Source organism: Urocitellus parryii, chromosome 3, assembly GCF_045843805.1.
Source record: "Urocitellus parryii isolate mUroPar1 chromosome 3, mUroPar1.hap1, whole genome shotgun sequence".
NCBI classification, from domain to species: domain Eukaryota; kingdom Metazoa; phylum Chordata; class Mammalia; order Rodentia; family Sciuridae; genus Urocitellus; species Urocitellus parryii.
The window spans coordinates 84456406-84479962 of NC_135533.1; the positions used below are offsets into that span (position 1 = coordinate 84456406).

The window sequence follows — 23557 nt, forward strand, 5'->3', positions numbered from 1 at the left end:
TTTATGTTAATTTAATATCTTAAATTATAAATCAGTTCATTACAAAGAGCAAGCAGCATTTCTTTAAAATCTTTTAAATGGTCTTACTCATTAAAAATGTCTTGGCATTACTTTTTTTTTTTTACAAAGTACATATTTTCTGTCTCCACAAATATTATGTTAGATTTCTTAAAATATATTTTTCCTTGTGTATATAATTTCTACATTTAATTCAAAGTGATGAACAACATTTTTCATGATTAATGCTAATACTTTATTGACATCAGATAGGAAAGTAATAACCCATAGCTAGATTTAAAGTTGAATTAATGAAACCATTTTGATTGTGCACATTAGCTGCAATTACCTGCACCACTCATTCTGAGCCACTAGATGGTGTAAAAAAATAAATTAAAATGGCAAAATTTCATCATCACCATGAAATCTAAATAGAACTCTGAGTAGGATTAAACATTCTAGGCATATAATAATGCTAGCAATTTCTATACTAATTGTACTTTTAAAAAAACCTTATCAGTATATAACATGGGCCCTACTTTGATCTAGAAACCAGTCCTTTTGAGCAATTTTTGCCCTCTTCCACTAAAAGCCTTGAGTTCTTAATTTATAATATCAAAACATTTAAAATTGTAGTTCTAGTTTACATATTAAATGAATTTATGGTGTTAACTTATAGCCCATATTTCCACTTTGATAAAACTAGAAGGCCACACTAATAAAAGCTTATTAGGGATTTTCTAAACATATACTCAATTCCAAAACAACCAGACTATTAAGAGAACAGACACCCATCAATGTTTCAGAATATGCTCAAATCTTAGCAGAGAGAGCCATGTGCTCTTTTCACCATTACCAAGATTTAGCTGGTTGATTCTACTAGGTCCATAGTTGGGTGACTATGGGTATCCAATCATTCAATTTATGGTGAGAATATGCTGGCTGACAATGTCTTCTTTCTCAGCTCTTCCTTCAGAAACTAAAATGAGCCCCAGTTGAAATACCTACCTCTAGAAGACCACAGTGAAATGATGATGGTGGAATTTTAAGCCTTATAAATCTGATAGCACAAGGTTTTTTGATCAGCTCTTTCCCAAACGACAGCATTTAAAATTTTAGATGGAAATAAACACTTCCCATGAGCTGGACCACCCTTAACTACTTCTCTGATCAGGATTCACAAATAAAACTACACTCACTACAAAACAGATTTGGGAGAACAGGAACTAAGGACCCCAACATCCTGGAAGTATAAACACAACATCCTGGAAGTATAAACCATACTTTTAATTTCACATTAACAGAAAATGATTTTCTGAGGCAATGGTAGAAATAAAGCAAGCCTATGGGAACTCTGCTTGTTTATCCTAGGAGTTAGTACTCTGTCCAGGCTTTTGGGATAATGATAACATGATTCATGAAAGTTTTAAGAGCAGACCTACAACGGCTTTGTAAGTTTCTTATCTGCAAAAGGAATGTAATGGCCATATGGCATGCTCCCCTATAATCTGAAATTTCAAATGGAATCTAATCAACTTTTTAATTTTAGACACAATTGCAGCCAAATCAGTTAAAGAAATTGTGCAAGATAAGTAAATTCAGAAGAGTCTAAGAAAGTTTCTTGACAGGAACTAAAACTAATCAGTTTGATTTCTATATTAAATAATTGACTAAAAAAGCTGTTGTTTTAATGCAGGACAATTAGATGCTCAATAACTGGCTTAATCAAGAGTTGTAATGTGCATGTGGCTTTCCATAGCTTCAAAGAACTGAAAGCATCTTTCTGGAAACACTGAGAGAGGTGACAAGCCTTAGCTTTGTGCACCTTAACTAGTGGTTCACACAACTGTCTGTATTTACTTACTATTAAATATTTCTTGCTCCTACAACCTACAAATGCTTATATCTTATTCCTTTTGTATTCCTGGTGCCTAGAAAGGATCCTAGTATATTATAGGTACTTTGTGATGGTTTCAAATTAAATGAAGTGGGGAGACAGGGATAGAAAGAAAGAGAACAGGAAAAAGCACAAGTTCATGTACTGGCTCTGGCACTTTCTTGACCAAAGTTCCCTTATCTGTAAAACCAAGAACAGATGATCTAACAATCCATGATTGTATGTATGATGATTTTAGGTACCAGTTATCTAGTATTAAAATTCAGTGTGGCCTGGTTTCCAAATTCCCTTTGCATCTAACATGTCACATTATCTCTCTGAGAAGTCCAAATATTTCTCTCATCAAGAAATTACACTAAACTCGTAGACTTATGATTTATTTAACATTTCCCAACTTATATTTAAATTGTTTCCACTTATCATTTGTTTCTAAAACAGCCTCACAAAGTAGACAGAGAGAGATTTTTTTAAAGTCCCTATACTATAGAAGGGGAAATTAAAAAATTAAAATGAAGAGAGCACACACCTCACACTGCTCAGAAATATAACCTTGATTTTACATCTGACAGATCCTGAATAATCCAGTTTAGAAGCAGAGACAAAGATTCTTGTACATTTAAAGATGAGTTCACAGCAATGTACTCTGCCACTATGTTTACAAATACAGTATGTTAAACTTAAGAAAAAAATTTACCTAAACCTGTCTGAATAGAAAAGCATTGCTTTTAAATTGTCGGAACACCCAATGTATTTATATAAAGATGAAAAACTTGTTCTATAAACACAGTGTTTCCAGTAGTGAATGGCAGACAAAATCAGAATAAGCACACAGAAGAATAAAAAGGAAGAGGAAAGAAAAACATAATAAATAACCTAATACCTTCCAATGTTAACTTTCACATAAGCACATTGTTCTGGAGAAGGCAGTGGGTGGATGGAAGCCAAAGGCTGAAGTGATAGGTAAACACACTGTTAAGTTGAATCCTGTTATCTGATTGTGTTTAAAATTTGATTATATTTCACTTGACAAAATAATTAATTATTGTGAACTCCCAATTGTTAACTAGGACCTAGAAGAATTCCAATTGGCATTTTTCCCTCATGTTGTAAATCCAAATGCATGTAAATGGAGCTGCGTATTTCCCCTTTACAGTTGTCATTTGGGGTAACTTCTTACCTTGCTAAGAATGTAAATCACATCACCACGCTTAAATGACAACTCATCAGAAAGTGCTCCTGTACAGTCCCACAGACCCTGGTAAAAATTAGCGTAATCAGTGCTTTTATCACCTAGGAAAAAGAAAGTAAGAGAGTATAAACCAACAGAAATTAAAAGTCCACCCCGACCACCAAAACAGTCTTAAAAAATTCTGTCCTGAGTCAAAGAAACATTTTTATACACACACACACAAGAATTTACTTTTTATTACTACCATCTAATTAAGATCATTTTCAAAAAGTTCAGATTTTTAATGTCCTTTATCCTTTTTCTGTCTTTCATTTAAAACCTGTGGTGACAGCATGTTCTCACCAACACATCACCTACAAGTTGCTTCCTGCTTACTTTAAATGATTAACCTAAGCCCATATACAATGTGTTTGGAAGAGAGTGTGCCATACTTCATAATGAGCAATACCCATGGTGATGGGACAAACACGTGGTGAAATAACCATGTCACAGCGTTTGGGATATTTTAACAACCACAACAAAAGAGCTAATGCAATCAAAACTAGGGAATCAATTTTATTTTTTTAAATCCTAAAACCTAAAGCTGCAAATAATATAAGCGTAATTACAGCTCTTTTCCTTGGGGATATTTGTACCCAAAGCCTCTCAAAGTTGTCTTAAAACATTTCAGCAACTTTGAAACTGCCAAAGCTAAAGCTGCATTTTTCACCAGATTTTTTTGTCAGCCCCAGTTTAAGACATTAGGCTCTGAATAAACATGCAACATATACTGGAGTTATCAGCTCATCCTTCTACTAGCATAAGCACAATGGATGTGATGTGCTCAAACTGCCATACAGACCATTAACTGATTGATTATTTAGCGCTCTCCGCTCTGTAATACCACAATAAACCGGGTAATAAATGCTTTGTCACTGATACAATGTGGGTCTCCTGAAACACAGCACAGAGTTAAATACACTGGATGCTTTTGTTACACTGAGAACTGCTTCCTGTTTTTAATTTCATGATAATTGAGTTTTGATGAGTTAATGCAAAAAGAATGCAAGTAATATCAATAAGATGTCCATGTATTCACTAGCCAGGCAGAACACATACGTGCTGACAACCGCCATCAATGGAATGTCGTCTTTGGATTCTGAGGGGACAACTGTGGAGACACATGCTGGATCTGGGTTGTCATCTTAGTTTTGTTCTATGGCTCTCAAACAGCAGGCTTCTGGCAATTCCTATACAACTAGTCACATTAGCATGCCATTAGGGTGCTCATCCTATTATATGTGGTTTCTGATTTATACAAAGTGTTAACTTTATTCGAAAAATTTAAAATCGTTTACTATCTTAAAAATTACTAAAACCAAAAAAGAGGATATGAATAACATGGAGTTGGAATATTTATAGGATGTCACTCTTCATTTATATAGGAAAGAAAATAAACAAGGACTAGAAAAATATACAACTTAGCAAAACCCCCCTAGTAAACGTCTTTCCCATTTTCTAAGAATTCCAAGCTAGAGAGGGACAATGGGAGGAGGGAGGGAAAGAGGAAGGCAGACAGAGAGAGACAGGCACCTTATTGGCTTTTCCACACTAGTATTTGAGCACTCATCACTGATACCAGCAGGGATGTATACAAGCCTGGGAATCCAACCAAGAACTAACAATGCTTGTGGCCACCCTTCATTACATTTCCCCCCAAAAGCATATATTAAGTAAATTCTATCAATGGACACTAGAGGGCACTCCAACTGGCCAGATCTCTCCAAACATTGTCCATTTCTTTCTTTTTAAGAAAAAAAAAAATCACTTAATAATAAAGTGACTGATTTCCTTTAAAAACCACTTATTTAGACAAATAGAGATTTAGAAGTTGAAACATTCTAGTCAGATTAAATCAACTGCTAAATGGGTCAAATGTTGCGCCCTTTGCAGTCCGTCAGTGTCAGTTGAAAAGTCAAGGAATTAGAGCAAAGAGGGGAATGACATCATTTCACATGCAAGGCCCTCCCCCACAGCAACTGGCTGGGAGGTAAAAGGATCTAAATAACTGGTTTCCCCACTCAAGGCTCCAGTGTGTTCCCCAGGCTGCTCAGTCTTAGGCTTGGTCCAAAAAGGTGGAAGAAACAAAACTTTGGCTAAAAGCTAGAGGAGAGGTTTTTGGCTTAGCTGTGACGTCCCAATGGGTCCCCCAGCTGTCCACACTGCTCTTCCCTTTTTCAGATTCGCTCATGATAGTTTCTTCATTTAATAGATTTTCAAGAGTGGGTGGGGAAGAAAGAAGGAAAAGAAAAGTGTATGGTGATTTCTAACACATAATCCTTATCACTTTGGGGTCTCTCTTCCCCTCGATGCACTTGGCGAAACTCCCATTAACACTAATGGGAGTTACAGGAGCAGGCAAGGGGAAGAGAGACCCCCACCGTGTGCAAGATGCATCTCTCCCTAGATGTGCATCATGAGCATTTCATTAAACCTCACTGCTGTAAAGAGGCGATGGAGCCAGCGATTTGGCAATACTAGGGAAAAGATGCATTTTCAACTGTGCTTTCTATAATCTTGATGATGATGTTACCCAAAGACCAACCTCATTTCTGTGTCCCATATGTGAGCTCTGCTAAAGAATAATCTGTTTATGTCACACATACACACGATTTATTATCCTATCTGCTTCAGCATGCAATACGAATTATAAAGTAGAAATATCACAGCTAAGCGAGTATATGTTTTTTAGTCTCTTTCTCCTCAGGAAAATAATGTTCAAATTCTTGATATGAAATGTGGACATAAAAATTAGAAATTATCCGGTTTTGGAAAACAGCAAGCTTCTCTAGTTTACTTTTTAAATTTTTGATTGTGCTTAAATATACATGGACAAAAATTAAGTATAAATGTAGTACAAAAAGCACAGTACTTCACAAAAGTTAACATCGTTCACCCTCACAATGAAAAATCCCACGTAAGATGTATTTTTATAGAATAGAACATAATATGATAAACATACATTCTAAAATACAAGTTAATTCTGTTCAGTTGTTTTTACTACATGGATTAATTTTTTTATGCTACTCACATCATGATCTATATTGTCAAAATTACAAAGGAAAAAAAATCACCTTATTATGTTTCTTATCCTGAGAGGCATGGATGATTAAAAGAGAAAGTAAGAAACAAAAAATAAATTAGCCAGCTTGTGAAGGATTTAAACAATGTACTTGCTTCTGCTTTTAAAAACATACATAAACAGACCATTGGGCAAAGCTAACCGAACTGTTATGAATTGTTTGTATAAACTAAACATGTAAACATTGGAGATACTTCTGCACAGATGACAAGATTTTAAAAACATGATGACAATGGATGAAAAATAGCATAATAAGATAATGAAGAATCTCTCCCTGGGTGTTATAGGTTTGAAAACTATTTTAGAAATAATTTACAGCGTTTAAAAAAAATAAGCAAATGGGATTGTGTGTGTGTGTGTGTGTGTGTGTGTGTGTGTGTAAGTGTGTGTATATAAATCTGAACACGAAGGAACTTGAAAAAATATAAGATCATCTTTGTGTTTACTTACATATTTTACATTAGACCAGTCTTTTTTTCCCAAGTAAAATCAGTCAATGTGAAAAATATATAACATTCTTGAGTAAGGTTAGAAGTTCATGTCATGTGATGCTCAGCAAGATAGTAATACCCTTGTCAACTCACTGCTCTGCATGGCAAACAAGCTTCTAGTCTTTGACAGCCTAGGGATGAGCAAAGGTCACTGCTATGCAAAAGCATTAAAACTGTTGCTTGAAAAGAATTTCATGTCACTAAAGATAAGAATTATTGCAGTACTTTATAGCTATGGCATGTAAAACTAGTTCTATTTATTGCATTCCTTTGAGCAAAATGTAATTTTTTTCTACCTTTGAAGGCAAAAAATGGGGAGATAGTTACTTTTAAAGGGTGTTTCTTTTTAATTTCTTGAAAATTGCATTTTTGAGAAATCCAATTGCTTTAAGCCAAAATATTTGTATCTGTGTAAAGGGTATCTATCTATACGTGTCTACCTTCTATTCCTGTATTGAAATTTAAAAGAAAGAAAACTACATGCTTTTGGCAGAAGCCTCACGATATATAACCCAAAACATATATACTTAAGTTACTGTTGAACATAGTCCTCAAGGTTTCACTAAGCCTCTGTGTTTTATAGCTGTATTTTACAGGACGGGAGTGTTCACATCTAATGACTATGTCCTTGCTTCCTTTCTGAAAAAAGCAAACCAAAAGCTTTTGCAGCAACCTGCTCCTGCCTTCCTGTCCAGGTCCAGAATCAGGCCTCTGTTTCCTTTCCACATGTCACAGTAGGAAGGCCTCTGGAAAGCTACTTCCTGAACATACACTTCTTGTCCACCCTGCCTCTGACAGCTTGAAAGAGTGATGTATGGACATATCAGAGAGGGGAAGGTGACCCCAGCTCCAGGTCTTTGCAGGACCGAGGGATGATAGGGCAGACCTTGCCCCAGCTGACATGTGGCTATGAAGAGGTGTAAAGTCCTGATAAGAAGGCAGTTCTTCTCTTCTTTCCATGTAAAATAATTGCTGGTTTATCAAAACTAACCTCATGCTTGCACTACAGATATGGTTTATCTCTTGCTATTTGGAAATAACAACAAGCAAGAAAAGTGGTTCATATCATGTGATTCCGTATACAGCATGTGCAGTTATTTTTCTAGCCTCAGTCATAATTAGTACCTGGGGCCATGTGCCAAGTGGAAATGGATAAGGGGAACATCCTTCCTAGTCTTCCAGGCCAACAGTGTCCTTTTCCAATTTTTAAGCTGCTGTCACTGGACTCTGGCATTTCTTACCCAATTCATTTGCTTTCTGTGCTAATCATATGCAATGAAGATATGCATGGCCAACATTTAAACAGGCTGCAGATCAATTAGCGGTCTTAAGTTTATCTGATTTTTATCAAAGAAGACAGAGCTGTGGGTCGATTGTCAGAGCCTGTGTCAAGTTGACCTTTTCAGAGATGTCTACATTGCCAGTCCCCTGGGCAACTTGTTGTCCCCTGTTAGTCTCTGAATGGCAGAAGTCTGTTCTGCTCAAGCACAAAGTATACACAGATGTCTATATTACATTCTTATAGGTTTGACAGCAACTGCATGTTGTATCTATAAACTGTCCTTTAGCAGTGACACTTCCTCAATGATGATAAGCTAATTTATGCAACTAAATCTCCTTTGTGCAGAAATGAAAGCTAATTGAGTCATTACAAAGTAATTCAGGAAGGAATACCTTGTATAAATTGGCTTACTTTATAAATCCTTCTCAAGTGGTTTTCATGCATCCTAAATGGGACTAAGCAGCTTATCAGCAGTAAGATATCCAGACCAAACAAGCCAACTTCTGGGAGCTGTGTAAATGTCTTTAGAGTAGCAAGAAAGTGGCTTAAAAAATAAAAAAAATTTAAAAAAAGCTTTGCCAGGAAGCCGCACAATCATTACCTGAGGTGTGATGCACACTTTCCTGACTCATCTTCCTTTGTTCTTCCATTTTCACAGAAGCGTTGTCTTCTTCCTCCTCTGTAAAAAAAACAACAGCACACTGAAGGGGTTCCTCTGGGATAACCACACAGAACTCACCCCACTGTTAGAGCAAAACGAAAGTTCATAACACGTAACTATTATTGTTAAAAGAAATGAAACCACTCAAGATTCATATTCCTCTGTCGATAATCTAACAAGGAATAAATAAACTGCCAGCTACTTCTCAATAGCAGATTTACTGAGGTTTACCACATTGGCTTGACAAAATTTAAGATATATACTAATACACTGCACATTTTGTTTTAAATACTAATAGAAATTCATCTGGAGCCATCTTAAATCCAATAAAATAACATTCAGCATTATACTGACAAGCTACATTATACTGTGTGACAGAAATATTACTGATAAAATCATGGTTCCTAAAATATCAACATAGCAAGGAGAAAATGCATGATATACATTACATGTAGCCTGTAAGGCATCTACTGAGTAGCAGACACTTTCATATGTTTTCTGGCTTAATCTACACAGGATGATACCAGAAGGGTCCTCATCTTTCCAACTAATTCTCCCCAAATTATATCGAGCACCTACCATGTGTTATATACCATGGGAGATAAGATTTTGTAGATGAATAGTTTTTAAATGCTCATTCTACAGATGAGTAAATTGAGAGTCAAACAGTGATGTAACTTCTAAAGTTTGTTATTCAAACTTAAGGTCGGGATTCTAAAGTCCATCTTCTATATCCTACCTATAATCAGTGCTGTAGTCTATACCCTTTCCACATTGTCCATCACATTCCTTCCTTCCTTTTCTCTATCAATAACCTAACACTAAACAACAGAATCGAACTATTCAGAACCAAAGCACTACTTCAAACATAATCAAAATAGTCAATTCTTTTATATTAAAAATATATCTATTACATTACCACTTTCCCCATCTAAGGATTTACACATAACTTAGAAATACTTAGGACAGGACTTAGGAATAAATGGCATGCCAGAGAAAAACTGGATTCATAAAAAATCATAATTTCAAGAAAAATCCAAAACTTTAAGGAAAAATATGCAATATACATAATATAGTTAGCATGACTATTAAATAAACCAAATTTCTATAAACTGCCAATCAGTTTATAGAAATGAGTTTATAGAGATCAATTGTTCAATTTTCACTGAGTATTAACTAGCAGTAAAGAGGGGCATTTGCTGAGGAGACAAGGGTTAATAAACTCCCGCCTTCAGGAAGCTGACCACTTCAAGGGGACAGAAGACAGGATATAAATGAAAGTGGGCTAAAGGAACCTAAACCTGACAAATAGTACACACCAGCACTGAAGGGGTGCAGAGGAGAAACCTCCAAACTGGGGAATGCCAAGAAGGCCTGTGGGGTAGAGAGAATTTAAATAAGGAGAGACGAAAAGAAGGCTATTTCCACACCCAGAGAAAGCCATGAACTTAAAAGAACAAGGCACAGTCACATTCAGTGACTAAATAATGTGGGAATGAAGGGAGAGCACACAATGGGAGGAGATGCTACCGGTTTGGACTAGTTATTGAGGGTCCCTGAATACCTAGTTAAAAGACTTTGGACTACGATTTGGTGGGTAGTGAGAACCCTAGAAGGTTCTGGAGCAGACACGGGCCAGGACTGAAACTCTGCTTCAGAAATGATCATTTGAGCTCATTGTGTCAGACAGCCTGGAGGAGCGGGGGGGGGGGGGGGGGGGAGCATCTAGATAAAGGGGAAGGAAGTCCTGAACTGCAGAGGCAGAAGAAAAAAAAAATCAGAAGGAGATGGTTTTGAGAGGTAGAGGAACCAGAATAGATAAGCTTTGTGCCTTCCTGCCTGAGTATGGAGGAGAGGCAGAAAATAGAACAACTGTGGATGACTTGGGTGGGCTCTGAGCTAAGCTGACTGAGTTGCAGGACATGTCATTCCTAAAAAGAGAAGAGCCAAGACAATCTGCTGTGGTGGGGGAACACAGCAGTTTGTTTTTGACAAGAGGGATTTAACGTGCTGGTGGGCTTCCCACAGGGAATGTCCAAGGGCAGCTGTAACGTGTGGTAGAGAAGTCAGGACTGCAGATGTATACTTAGGTGTCTCCTGGAGAGTTTAAGTGGTGATGAATCAAAATCATATTTAAATCAAGCTTGAGAGTTACTGTGCTTACAAGACAAATAAAACTGTTTTGAGTTTATGTAATTCAATTCAAACAAAATAATAAAAGCTCCAATACAAGAAACAGATGGAAATATTTGGTGTTGAACCTAATGGTGGCAATTTAATATGGTATTTTTCTCTTTAAGAACAGTTACCTCACTTATGCCAAACCTCAAACACTAGTTGTCACAAATGGTTTAATAGGGTACTTTCACATAAACTTTAAAAGTAGAAGGGACATTTACAGTCAGTCCAACCTACTCACTTTACAGATAGTTTATTTTTTAAAAGGTGAAGTAGAAAGTTCTACTTACTTTTTACACTTTCTTTATCCCTAGCACTCACTCCCTTTCCAATCTGGCCACAAATCCAATAATAAGAATAAATTTTAAAAGAGATAAGGACATTTGCCCTTAGACAAAAGCTATAACTGCAACAATATAGTAAACAACATTCTCCAAATACCAGAAATTCAGCTCCAAATATCAGAAAAATTAATTATAACAATTAAAGAAGAAAGCTCTGTTGCTTGAAAAAGTTAGCAATGAATTCATTTAAAATATCATTACAAATTTATTTTTATTAAAATTTAAGCAATTAGGGCTGGCGTTGTGGCTCAGGGGTAGGGCGCTTGCCTAGCATGTGTGACGCACTGGGTTTGATTCTCAGTACTGCATATAAGTAAGTGAATAAAATAAAGCTCCATCAAATATAAATTTTTTTAAATTTAAGAAATTATAATGTATGCTAAAGATTGTATTATTGGTGTCAGAGAGCTCTGTCCCTAAGAAATATACTCCTAAATTATCAGCATGATATTAATAATATTTACTTAAGCATCAATATTCATTGTAAAGTATCCAAGCTGAAGTTCATTTGATATGTTCTTTAATAAGCAGCATTTTAGAGCATAAGGTGCAGACTAAAAACATTTCCTTTTTCCATGTCAAACCTAGTAATTATACCTTTTCAGCAAAAGTATTCTGCATTTCATACATCATTTTTTCTTAATAATATTCAAACAATTCATTTTATCTTGGGCTAACAATATAAGCAACTTCCAGATAAAATACAATAAAATCAAATTTGGTGTGTATTTTTAAATCTTGGGGGAAAAACTCATACTGAATCTCAACGAGAACCTGGCACAAAGGAGATGTTCACTAAATACTGAGTGAACCAATAAATTCAAAAGTCATGAAAATAAATCCTAACACATTCATTTATCAGCAGAGCAAAGCTCCTCAAGCCACTAAAAAAATATGTACGAACAAGTGACCAGAATTCTAGGCAATAATCACCTTCACAATGTGTTAGAAACATATACTCTCACATGTTGTTTCATTTAGGTTTATTGTTAAGCACATTTTATTTTGGTGTGGAGACACGATGTCATTATACAATACTAATTAATACCTCAAATAGTCAATGTTCATGGGTTAATATATTCCATTCAACATTTTAATAACAGTAAACAAAAACAGCTCAGCTATGCAGTAAAATCCATCAAACCACACAGATGGTTATAAGGTTTTCATTATGTGGTTTCCATAGCAATCATATTGCAAATCTGGAAGCTTCTTGCAAATAAGCAGCTTGTATTTACATGCCTCTCAGCTGCAGCACAAAACTCTTCAACATGTGAAGTTATTATTCCAATCACACATTGTTAGGAGAATCATCAAGAGAATTTTTGTGATCAGACAAGATGAAAATAACAGTAAAGTGAACTAAGTGCAGAAAATAATTCAAACATGGTAATGTATATACTAATCTGTGAGGAGTAGAAATGCTCTGGTAGTTATCAAAAGGTTTTAACATTACACCATGTAGAAAATATAGAACTTCCAAGAGCAATCAGGCCTTATAGAATCCTAAAGGATAAATGCAACCCACTTCTCTTTTTAATAGATACTTGGCCTTCTTTCTGGGTTTAGCAAAAGGAGGAAGCAAAACAGATAATCAAATTTTTCCAAATCTTTTTAGGAAAATCCATTTGAGAAAATGCTTACTGTGGGAAAAGTTAAGACCTTTTTCCCCCCTTTTAGATTAATCAATTTAATTTACAAATTGGTCCAGTTCCATAACAGATGGATCATTACCCTAATAAGGATCACAGATCTGTCTAGCTATGCATTTTTTTTAACAAAATGGCTGTTTCTGGCTTATTATTGTTCTTATTTTTAGGATAAATGAACAAAAAGAAGTGTGATAAGTAAATGACATGTTTAGGTGACACTGGGTGAGAAAAGCTGAGGACACTGTTAATATTAAGGCAGGATATGTGATGAGCACTTCAAGAAGAAGAGGAGGCAACCTAAGAAAACCTTTACCTTTCTCACAAACACCTTTAGAAAACAGCTTTACTGAGTTCCAACGTATTATAAAAGACATAGATACAATAAGAAATCATGCTGTGAAATGAAGTTTGAGTTTAGATTACTACCTGCCGGGCCTTCATCTGATTATGCAATTACACATTTTTCTTAAGAATGATTAATATTTATTACTTAAAATATCATATTATCTGCACTTGTATTCATTATATAACAACATCCCCATAACAATTCTATGAGATAGTAATAGGCACTTTTATCCTCATCGTTTTATGAATTCAAGAAATGAAATTTATAGAGCTTGAATAACTTGCCCAGGTTCACAGACTCAGAGTATGTGAGCCAGCATTTAAACCTCAGGCCTGTTACTAAGCCCTAACTCTGAGCCAAAGTGTCTTTTCCCTTGATTTTCCTTAAAATGTTCAATTTAAGGGCTGGGAAGGTAGATCAGTAAAAGAGCACTTTCCTGTTATACATGAGGCCCTGTGTTTGATTCCCTAGCATTGCAAAAAGAGAGAGAGAGAGAGAGAGAGAGAGAGAGAGAGAGAGAGAGAGAGAAGAGGGATGAGGTATTATTTGTCCATTTGTGTAAAGCCTCCCAGCATTACTCCCTTCTTTTGCATTGTACCATCAGGACCAGCCCTTTGTGTCTTCAGTTCCCTTGTGCTGTCTGTTACATCAGCTCAGGAACATCTTACTTGCAGCACCCAGAGCCTGAACCCCTGTTGAAATGTGAAGGATAACCCATTGCTCTGAAACGTTGGTGAACTTCTTTCAGTTATTGGTTTGTAGAAAGACTCACCTTTACCATCTCCACTTTAGACATGTTTTTCTATATATATATATATATATATATATATATATATATATATATATATATATATATATACATCTTTACTTTATAGGTGGATTATTTTCCAAAATTTTATATAAACAAAGTCATGTTTCTGGAGTTGGAAAACGTTTTCACATAGGTGGGCATTGTATATGAAGCAATCTTTTTAGTGCTGCTCTAGAAACACAATTGCAGCTGAGGATAAAAAACAGGCTACCTGCTCCTTCCTGTTCTAGCTCTTTCTCTACCTCTAGCTCAGTACATACTCAACAGCCCCAACACCAGCACATAGTACTGAATATTTTGTAAAGATTTCGAATACAACTCATAATTCAAAAAGAATTATTTCTAGACCAGACAGTTTATTTTCCTTTTTATTTAATTTCAATAAGAAAAACATGTCTAAAGTGGAGATGGTAAAGGTCTTTCACATTTCAACAGGGGTTCAGGCTCTGGGTGCTGCAAGTAAGATGTTCCTGAGCTGATGTAACAGACAGCACAAGGGAACTGAAGACACAAAGGGCTGGTCCTGATGGTACAATGCAAAAGAAGGGAGCAATGCTGGGAAGCTTTACACAAATGGACAAATAACACCTCATCCTCTTCTCTACCAAAACCTATGGTGAGCTACAAAGGCTGGAGGGAGGGTAAGGGGAAAGTTAAAGAACCGAGTCAAGGGGATATAGGCAAGAGAGTCAAGATTATAAAAATGGGGGAGAGTGATCCTCAAGGGTCTATAAATCCAGAACTATTGGTAACATAAATATGACACTTCTAAAGATTCTTCTATTAAATGTATTACATACATTTTAAAGTAATAAGATACAATCTTTATGTAAGCATGTGCCTAAGTTTTAGCCTTACGTACACTTTAACATGTACAGAAGGATAAAGATAACTAAAACAGCATAGTTAGAGTCATGTTATTGCTCCTGGAAATTGGGCAAATTGGGGTCATTGTTATAGTTCTGGTGACTTGTGTAACTCTGACTTCTACTTCTCCGTCATGTCTCTGCAGTACTTCATAGCAGGAAGAAAAGTGTCTAGCTGATAGCACTTTGAACAAGGATTTGGGGAGGATAATGAGATAGCCAGATTTCTAGGGGGATGGGAGAACACACAATTAGTGTATAGTGTCAAGTTTATTGCCTTAACAGCAAGTTATTTTACAACAGCTCATGAATGCAGCAACCACAAAGGCCAACATAATATAAAAAAACAACAAAATAAGTAATAGTTGTTCAATCATACAATCTTATTTTTAATTTAGACATTCTATTCTTATAAGGTTTAATATGAAAAGGTTATCATTGCACTTCAAATGAAAAAGGAAATGCCATTAGATCATAGTACATTTCTGTATTATATTATTAAAATTAATAATTTAAACATGAATATAAAATGTGAAAATAACAATTTTTCACATAGACATTCTATGTGTTAACATCACAGTTGGGATGTTGAGGAAAAAATTCGAAACTCAAGCAAAGACCTCACTTGACAGAATCAGGGAAAAAAAACTGTGAAGGAAAAGAAACCTTAGATATCTTGTTCCATTTCCTCATTTCATAACAGGGGAAGTGAGCTGAGGATGCCGACCGTCTGGCTCAAGGTCACACAGCCTGCACCCCGCCCCACCTTCCGTGCAACGTGCACTGTGGACACTTTTTAAGTATGGCCTGTGCCTGGAGGAGCACTTCTGACCACGTACAGGCAATTAAGGCAGATGATGAAAGCAGATGGGTTAAAAATTGAGTTTCGGGAGGCCGGATTCTATGGGTCAGAAATGACTGTGGGGGATGGGGTTGTGGCTCAGTGGTAGAACATTTCTCTAATATGTGTGAGGCACTGGGTTCAATTCTCAGCACTACATAAAAAATAAACAGAAATAAAGTTTAAAAAAAGAGAAGTGACTGTGAATCAATGATCCTACTCCTGAAGAGTTTGACAGGAAAATTATGAAACGTGGCTCCTTGTCTCCCTGTACTATCCCCTGGGGATAAAAAATCCTCTTGCAATCCTAATATATTCCAAATTCTTGGGCTTTCAGTTAAAATACATAATAAATTCTACAATGCTAAAATTATTTTAACCAAGCAAAGTCTGAATTATTTTTCAGTTATAGAAACTTCTATTTGGCTCTATATTTCTGGTTCCTTTTTTTTTTCATTTAATCAATCTTTTTTGCTATTATTCTTATTACAAAAGCAATATCTACTCATTGCTGAAAAGCCAAAAAAAAAAAATAGAGATAAGTAAAACAGTTTGGGGCCTATTCATAACCACCATTAACACCTCCTTCTAGGCCACCTTTATATAATTACTAGTTTTTCTTTCTTTGGTTTGGTTGTTTTGTTTTCTTTTGTTTTTATTTATTTATTGTTTTTGTTTGTTTGTTCTGGGGATTGAACCCAGGGTCTCCCAGCCCTTTTTTTAAAACTCCTTAAGTTGCCAAGGCTGGCCATGAACTTGTGATCCCATTGCCCTACCCTCCCAAGTAGCTGGGATTACAGGCACATGCCACTTCACCCAGATGGTTTTTCTTGATTCTTATTTTTAACACAAATATCCCAAATGTGCATGTATTTCATTATTCCTATATACTTCTTATCCCAAATGTATGTGTGTTTCATTGTAAACCATTCTGAATTTCTTTTTAGAAAGTAAAAGTATTTCATCAACTTAGATTTTTTTTGGTTTCTGTTTTTGAATGTCATTAGATAAAAAATAATAATGAGCTTGGTGTGAAGATCATTTAATTGTAATGTGGCCATTTCATAAGGATCTTCAGCTGCCTCCTGGAACCTCCAGAGAAAAGCAGATACACGGGTGCAGAGCTCATTTGCTGCCAGATTTGGCTGTTTCCTCCAATCACCTATGCAAATATACTCTTCCTCATCAAGTGCAGTACACCTTAACCTCATTTTCAAGAACCCAAAGAAGAAGAAGCAGAGTACTATATGAGGAACTGGCACCATGAGACTTATTGGCTCCATATCCCTTATATCAGCAGTGATTTCCAAGACCCTTTCAGGGGGCAGGAGTTTGTGAGGTCAAAATATTTTCATAATGCTACTAAGACATAAATTATGTGCCTTTTTCACTGTGTTAACATTTGCACTGATGTTGAGAAGCAATGATGGGTAAAACTGCTGACACCTTAGCATAAATCAGCATAGTGGCACCAAACTGTCATTGCATCCTTCACTGTCTTAACACCAGCATTTAAGAGAGAGAGAAGGAGAGGGGGAGAGAGACAGACAGACAGACTAGCTTCACTAAAGAATGTCCTTGATGAATAGAGGTAAAAATTATTTCCACCTAATACCAGACTTTAGTACATGCCTTTTAAATATTTTGTGTGACAAAATCAGGATGCATAAAACACTTCTGTTGTACCAACAGATGTGCAAGAGCTGGACAAGCTGTTTTTATTTTTGTTTTCATGGAATGCTGTTTTTACTCGAATGACTGACAAACTACAGTTATCCAGATTTGGGAATCTGCAAACATTTTCTCAAAAATAAAGTGAGCTTATTATTTCAAGGAAAACAACTCACAATTTTTATTGTCAATAAAACAAATGTGATTTTTAAAAAATTGTGTCTACTATCACGTATATCTAAAAAGAACAAATAAAATAAATTGTGTCAATATTTGGAGGTTCTGAATAACGTAGTAAAATGTTGATTATTTAATTGACTGACACATGACATTACAAAATCATGCATGGGTAAAGGATCCACTTCAGAGCACGAGGCAGACCTACAAACTCAAATGCAAAAAATATCAAAATTCACTGACACAGTTTCATTTCCACCTTGCAACTAACCTTTAATTACTACTTGTGGGGTCTGGGAACAGTATCAAAGAAAGATATCTACAATTACATGCAAGGACTATTAAAATACCTTCCTTCTGCTACCACACAGTTATCTGTATAAGGGTGGATTTTCATTACATTAAACTTAAACAACACATTTGAATGTGGAAGCAGATATGAGAGTCTGAATGTCTTTTGTTAAGACACACATGCAGGGTTGGGTTGTTGTTCAGTGGTAAGGCACTTGCCTAGCATATGTGAGTCAGTACCACATAAAAATAAATAAAATAAAGGTATTGTGTCTATCTACAACTAAAAATATTTTTAAAAAGACATTGATGAGAGCTGCCAAAATGCAATAACATACTCCCCTCTATTTTCTTGGAAAATAGTTATTTTCTCAAAAATAAGTACATATATAATAGCTTTATTAATATTATTTTTAAATTCATTAATAAACACACATTTTTTAAAGTTCTCAGTTTTAATTTCTAATACAGTAAAGTTTGAGAGGCAAAATCCACATAAACAAAGCTTTATTATCAAGATTATAAAGGGATCCAGAGACCAAAAAGTTTGAGAATGACTGTCCTGTATTTAAGGATAATTTTAGTTAAATAACTAAACAGTGTTCATCTACACTATAGGGGGAAAAAGTGGATATCTTGCTCTCCAGATAATTATTTTACATTCCCAAAGCACTCATTATCAGGATTGAATCACACTGCACTGTTGACTCACACTGAGCTGTTGACCAAAAATCCCTGTGTTTTTCCCATTTACCACAAAGCCAAGTCTCTTCTTTCATATAGTTGTGCAACTAGACTTCTGGAGTAAGTGGGACACCCTATCATATTTCATCTTGTTGGATTTGACCCATGATTTCATTCTGTTGAGACTAGGCCTCTGTATTTTCCTCCAAAGCAATGCTGAATATGTTGGACACTAATACTGAGAACAAAGCTCTAAGACATTCACAAACTCAATTAATTAGCACCCTTAGAGTACAGCTGTATAGTTAGTGATCCCAAGCTCACTATATCTACATAGATTTTATGAGAATCCTGCCATGAGCCTGGATGAAGTCCCGTTAATGCCTGCATTTCCAAAAAAAATGATTTCCAGTAATCTAGTAATCATTGTTTCATCTTCTGATGGTATAAAGACACTCTGTGACATTTCATGTTAGCAGCTTCTCTGGAATCCATTTCAAAGTCCCTAAACCATGTAGAATTTTCAGAACCCACCTCTAGTAGATACCAGATGCCCTCTTCAGAACCAACATGGTCATCTTCCAGCTGAGAGACTCAGGTTGCAGCTGGCTCACAGCTGTGTCCTTCACTCAAAAATGCCCTCGGCTGCAAGGAGTTGCCTCACTCAAGGTCACCCCCTCCCAGAGGGCAACTGGAGCCAATAGGGACACAAAAACAGATCCCTTTGCCTCAGTGTGATACAATCCTGCAGAGTCACCCCAGCCTGGTCCTGCCTTCCTCACTTCATCTGAGGGTGTCTCCCAAGATCACTCACCAATAAACCTACACACAACTGTCTCCCAGTCTGTCTCAAAGAACCTAACTTACAATAGTACCACTTTCTAGTCTTTGAAAAGTTCATGACTTCTCTCTCATCTGTCATGTTTCCCAGTAGTACAGTGGCTTCATGTACAAGATCTCTTGTCATATAGTTTTTATCTGGGCCAGAAGCCAAACCTAAGTCTTACTGCTCTTCAAGACATAGTTCAGACCCCCATAGAGGATGCTTTCCTTTCCCCAAATCCCTGCAAGCAGCTGACCTCTCTCTCTTGTGTATTATCAAGTCTTGGAAAGGCTTCCATTAGTAGTGTTCTCACGGGGCACTACCAACATTTGTCTACGAGTCTACTCTCCCTCCAGGTATGAACTCCTCAAGGATTTATTTATATTATCACAGCCTAACAAAAGGGTTGAGACAAAAATGGTTTTCCAAGACTATTTGCTGAATTAAAACTAAATGGAGAGGGATCCAACATGGCGGCCGGCGAGCAAGCAGCATTTCCTATACCTCCGCAGTAACAGGATCAGAGAGACACATAAATACACTTGCATGGGACCTGCTGAAGATCTTCTAACAATATTCCACGGGAAGGAGACCTGCCGATAACTAGTAAGTCTGTGTGAGGGGTCAGTTTGTCCCAGGCGACTGAATCTCGGCAACGCGGATCAGGGACAGATTCCTGCCGGTCACGGCGGCGGCTGATCTGGGCCCTGCAGGACTGAGTCTGGGATCGGCCTCAGGCGGTTCAGCGCTAGGACCCACACTCCTACCACCCCACCCCCCTCCAGCCGGTTCGGAGCAGCTCGGATCAGGAACACAATCCTGCCGGTCACGGCGTTGGCTGATCTGGGCCCTGCAGGGCTGAGTTTGGGATCGGCCTCAGGCGGTTCAGCGCTAGGATCCACACTCCTACCACCCCACCCCCCTCCAGCCGGTTCGGAGCAACCCGGATCAGGAACACAATCCTGCCGGTCACGGCGGCGGCTGATCTGGGCCCTGCAGGGCTGAGCCTGGGATCGGCCTCAGGTGGTTCAGCGCTAGGATCCACACTCCTACCACCCCACCCCCCTCCAGCCGGTTCGGAGCAACTCGGATCAGGAACACAATCCTGCCGGTCACGGCGGCGGCTGATCTGGGCCCTGCAGGACTGAGTCTGGGATCGGCCTCAGACGGTTCAGTGCTAGGACACACACTCCTACCACCCCACCCCCCTCCAGCCGGTTCGGACTAACCCGGATCAGGATCACAATCCTGCCGGTCACGGCGTTGGCTGATCTGGGCCCTGCAGGACTGAGTCTGGGATCGGCCTCAGGTGGTTCAGCGCTAGGATCCACACTCCTACCACCCCACCCCCCTCCAGCCGGTTCGGAGCAACTCGGATCAGGAACACAATCCTGCCGGTCACGGCGGCGGCTGATCTGGGCCCTGCAGGGCTGAGTCTGGGATCGGCCTCAGGTGGTTCAGCGCTAGGATCCACACTCCTACCACCCCACCCCCCTCCAGCCGGTTCGGAGCAACTCGGATCAGGAACACAATCCTGCCGGTCACGGCGGCGGCTGATCTGGGCCCTGCAGGACTGAGTCTGGGATCGGCCTCAGACGGTTCAGTGCTAGGACACACACTCCTACCACCCCACCCCCCTCCAGCCGGTTCGGACTAACCCGGATCAGGATCACAATCCTGCCGGTCACGGCGTTGGCTGATCTGGGCCCTGCAGGACTGAGTCTGGGATCGGCCTCAGACGGTTCAGCGCTAGGACACACACTCCTACCACCCCACCCCCCTCCAGCCGGTTCGGACTAACCCGGATCAGGATCACAATCCTGCCGGTCACGGCGGCGGCTGATCTGGGCCCTGCAGGGCTGAGCCTGGGATCGGCCTCAGGTGGTTCAGCGCTAGGATCCACACTCCTACCACCCCACCCCCCTCCAGCCGGTTCGGAGCAACTCGGATCAGGAACACAATCCTGCCGGTCACGGCGGCGGCTGATCTGGGCCCTGCAGGACTGAGTCTGGGATCGGCCTCAGACGGTTCAGTGCTAGGACACACACTCCTACCACCCCACCCCCCTCCAGCCGGTTCGGACTAACCCGGATCAGGATCACAATCCTGCCGGTCACGGCGTTGGCTGATCTGGGCCCTGCAGGGCTGAGTCTGGGATCGGCCTCAGGTGGTTCAGCGCTAGGATCCACACTCCTACCACCCCACCCCCCTCCAGCCGGTTCGGAGCAACTCGGATCAGGAACACAATCCTGCCGGTCACGGCGGCGGCTGATCTGGGCCCTGCAGGGCTGAGTCTGGGATCGGCCTCAGGTGGTTCAGCGCTAGGATCCACACTCCTACCACCCCACCCCCCTCCAGCCGGTTCGGAGCGACTCGGATCAGGTTCACAATCCCGCTGGTCACGGCAGCGGCTGATCTGGTCCCTGCAGGACTGAGTCTGGGATCGGCCTCAGGCGGTTAAGCGCTAGGACCCACACTCCTACCACCCCACCCCCCTCCAGCCGGTTCGGAGCAACTCGGATCAGGTTCACAATCCCGCTGGTCACGGCAGCGGCTGATCTGGGCCCTGCAGGACTGAGCCTGGGATCGGCCTCAGGTGGTTCAGCGCTAGGACCCACACTCCTACCACCCCACCCCCCTCCAGCCGGTTCGGAGCAACCCGGATCAGGAACACAATCCTGCCGGTCACGGCAGCGGCTGATCTGGGCCCTGCAGGGCTGAGTCTGGGATTGGCCTCAGGTGGTTCAGCGCTAGGATCCACACTCCTACCACCCCACCCCCCTCCAGCCGGTTCGGAGCAACTCGGATCAGGAACACAATCCTGCCGGTCACGGCAGCGGCTGATCTGGGCCCTGCAGGGCTGAGTCTGTGAACGGCCTCTAGCGGTTTGGCGCTAGGACTTTGGCAGCGCTTAGGGCGGAGTTTCAGCTTTGAGACAGAGGAGAGAAGTGGTCCAGTTTGGTTCCAGACACTGGTCGGACCACAGAGGAGGACAGCAGCCGCCATTTCAAAGAGATGATGTAATCATCCCCATGTTCTACTGATCACAGCTCATTCAGTTACGGAAGAGGTGATTTCAGGCTAGTAAATTTCAAAAACACAACAGTTGCACCAAGCAGAAAGAAGCGAGTGCAGTATGAAAAGACAAGGAAAGAAAGGATCACAAGCAATGCAGGTCAACTCAACTTTAGAAGAGGTAATAGCTGCAACAGATGGAATATCAGATAAAGAGTTCAGGATATATATGCTTCAGATGATCTGGAGTCTCAAGGAAGACATGAGACAGCAAAATCAGACAATGAAAGATCACATTGACAAACAAATCCAGGAAGTAAAAGATCAATTTCACAGGGAGATAGAGGTAATAAAAAACAAACAAATAGAAATACTAGAAATGCAGGAAACAATAAACCAACTTAAAAACTCAATTGAGAATACTACCAGCAGAGTGGATCACTTAGAAGATAGAACATCAGACAATGAAGACAGAGTATTTCAACTTGAAAAGAACATAGATAGCTCAGCAAGTCTACTAAGAAACCATGAGCAGAACATTCAAGAGCTATGGGATAATATCAAAAGACCAAACTTAAGAGTCATTGGGATACAGGAAGGCACAGAGCTCCAAACCAAAGGATTAAGCAATCTATTCAGTGAAATAATACAAGAAAACTTCCCAGACATGAAGAATGTGACAGAATCCCAAATCCTAGAAGCCTACAGGACGCCGATGGTGCAAAATCATAAGAGATCCACACCTAGACACATTATAATGAAGATGTCCAACATACAGAATAAGGAGAGAATTTTAAAAGCTGCAAGAGAAAGAAAGCAGATTACATTTAGGGGTAAACCAATCAGGATAACAGCTGATCTCTCGACACAGACTCTGAAAGCTAGAAGATCCTGGAATAACATATTTCAAACACTGAAAGAAAATGGGTTCCAACCAAGAATCGTGTATCCGGCGAAATTAAGCTTCAGGATAGAAGATGAATTTAAAACCTTCCATGATAAACAAAAGTTAAAAGAATTCGCAGCTAGAAAACCATCTCTCCAAAAAATCCTTGGCAAAACATTACAGGAAGAAGAAATGGAAAATAACATTGAAAACCAACAATGGGAGGTAGGACAGTAAAGGGGGGAAAGTAGTCAAAGAGGATAACAAACCAGGTTTAGTAACATCAATAAACAAATATGGCTGGAAGAACAAATCATATCTCAATAATAACCTT

The 23557-nt window shown here is 39.0% G+C and overlaps 1 protein-coding gene across 2 annotated transcripts in view; it reads right to left on the reverse strand.

Annotated features, from left to right (window-relative positions):
- The window catches only part of Skap2 (src kinase associated phosphoprotein 2), a 182216-nt gene that overhangs the window by 13693 nt on the left and 144966 nt on the right, over positions 1-23557 (reverse strand). For both annotated transcript variants that reach the window (XM_026400234.2, XM_026400233.2), the window contains exons 10-11: positions 8579-8656; positions 3072-3184 (exon numbers count right to left, since the gene is read on the reverse strand). In XM_026400234.2, the coding sequence (XP_026256019.1) occupies positions 3072-3184; positions 8579-8656 (191 nt within the window). The remainder of the gene's footprint in view (positions 1-3071; positions 3185-8578; positions 8657-23557) is intronic.